General features: G+C 60.7%; 1 protein-coding gene across 3 annotated transcripts in view; it reads right to left on the reverse strand.

The window, feature by feature from the left end:
• Positions 1 to 1,809, reverse strand: part of ATP1A3 (ATPase, Na+/K+ transporting, alpha 3 polypeptide) — a 30,685-nt gene that overhangs the window by 7,727 nt on the left and 21,149 nt on the right. For all 3 annotated transcript variants that reach the window (XM_011936569.1, XM_011936568.1, XM_011936567.1), the window contains exons 15-16: positions 1,418 to 1,568; positions 552 to 720 (exon numbers count right to left, since the gene is read on the reverse strand). In XM_011936569.1, the coding sequence (XP_011791959.1) occupies positions 552 to 720; positions 1,418 to 1,568 (320 nt within the window). The remainder of the gene's footprint in view (positions 1 to 551; positions 721 to 1,417; positions 1,569 to 1,809) is intronic.

Below are 1,809 nucleotides of genomic sequence, written 5' to 3' on the forward strand. Positions count from 1 at the left end.
GCTCTGTCGCCCAGGCTGGAGTTCAGTGGCGCCATCTCAGCTCACTGCAAGCTCTGCCTCCTGGGTTCACACCATTCTCCTGCCTCAGCCTCCCGAGTAACTGGGATTACAGGTGCACGCCACCACGCCTGGCTAATTTTTTGTATTTTTAGTAGAGACGGGGTTTCACCAGGGGTGTTAGCCAGGATGTTCTCGATCTCCTGACCTTGTGATCCGCCTGCCTCAGCCTCCCAAAGTGCTGGGATTATAGGTGTGAGCCACTGCGCCCAGCCGATAATATTTTTAAAAAATCTCCAAGTCAGCTTCACCCACCAGATGGTACCTGGGCTGGATGATGTGAGGACCCTGAAATATGTCAGCTCAGTCATGCCCAGGGGAGCTTCTGACCCCACAGGGAAGGAAGACAGAAAAGGACAGTCTCAAGCTCCTCCAGGGCCAAGGGGGCTGTGGTCTCTGCCACACATCCCCCTGCAGCCCTGGCCAGTTCCCCTTGCTGGTCTCAGGCCTCTGGCAGTGACCCTGGTCTCCAGGGCCAGCCCTGGCCAACTCACCCTCCTCTACCCCTGTGACAATGGAGGCAAAGTTGTCGTCCAATAGGATCATGTCGGCTGCCTGCTTGGAGACATCAGAGCCGGCGATGCCCATGGCCACCCCAATGTCGGCCTTCTTCAGAGCGGGGGAGTCGTTCACACCATCCCCGGTCACAGCCACAATTGCACCCTGGAGGGAGAGAGGGTAAGGATGACACCCAGAGGCCAGGCCCCAGAGTCTCCTCCCTCAGATCCAGAAGCCCAAGACCCCAGCCCTGTCCTCCTTCAGATCCAGGAGTTCAGGTCCCCAACCTCCTCTTCCCCTCAGACCTAGGAGTTCAGGCCCCCAGACCTTCCTCCCTCAGACCCAGTTGTCCAGACCCCCAGACCCTCTTCCCTCAGACCCAGGGGTCTAGGCCCCCAGCCTCCTCCCTCAGACCCAGGAGTCCAGGCTCCCAGCCTGTCCTCCCTCAGACCCAAGGGTCCAGACCCCCAGTCCCTCCTCCCTCAGACCCAGGAATCCAGGCCCCCACACTCTCCTCCCTCAGACCCAAGGGTCCAAGCCCCCATTCCCTCCTCCCTCAGATGGAAAGGTCCAGGCCCCCAACCCCTTCTCCCTCAGACCCAGGAATCCAGGCCCAAGCCCCTCCTCTTTCAGACCCAAGGGTCCAGGCCTCCAGCCACCTCCTCCCTGAGACCCAGGAGTCCGGGCCACCAGCCCCTCCTCCCTCAGACCCAGGAGTCCAGACCCCCAGCCCCTCCTCTTTCAGACCCAAGGGTCCAGGCCCCCAGCCCCTCCTCCCTCAGACCCAGGAATCCAGGCCCCCACCTCAGTGAGGACCCAGGAGTCAAGGCCCCGTCCCCTCCTCTGCGGGAGCACAGCACACCTGTCTCTGACAGCCCTCCACAATGATAAGCTTCTGCTGGGGGGACGTGCGGGCGAAGACGATCTCGGTGTGATTCTGCAGGATCTCATCAATTTGCTCAGAGGTGAAGTCCTTGAGGTCGGTGCCGTGGATCACACAGGCCTTGGCATCCCTGGGAAGAGCAGAGAGGGTGATGGCTGAGGTCAGGGTGTGTGAGGAGTGGCACAGTGACCCCTGAAGGACAGAGAAACAGAGGGGCCAGCTCCACAAACAGGAGAGCCAGAGGACCAGGGGCTGCGGGAAGGGGCCTCTGGGGGAAGCAGGGGAGAAGGGGGCTACTGCAGCAGGGCATGCGGGCAGACCTGAGGAAGGACTTCTGGGCAGTGTATGTATGTATGTATGTATGTATGTAT

Source organism: Colobus angolensis, unplaced genomic scaffold (assembly GCF_000951035.1).
Source record: "Colobus angolensis palliatus isolate OR3802 unplaced genomic scaffold, Cang.pa_1.0 Scaffold154, whole genome shotgun sequence".
Lineage (NCBI taxonomy): Eukaryota > Metazoa > Chordata > Mammalia > Primates > Cercopithecidae > Colobus > Colobus angolensis.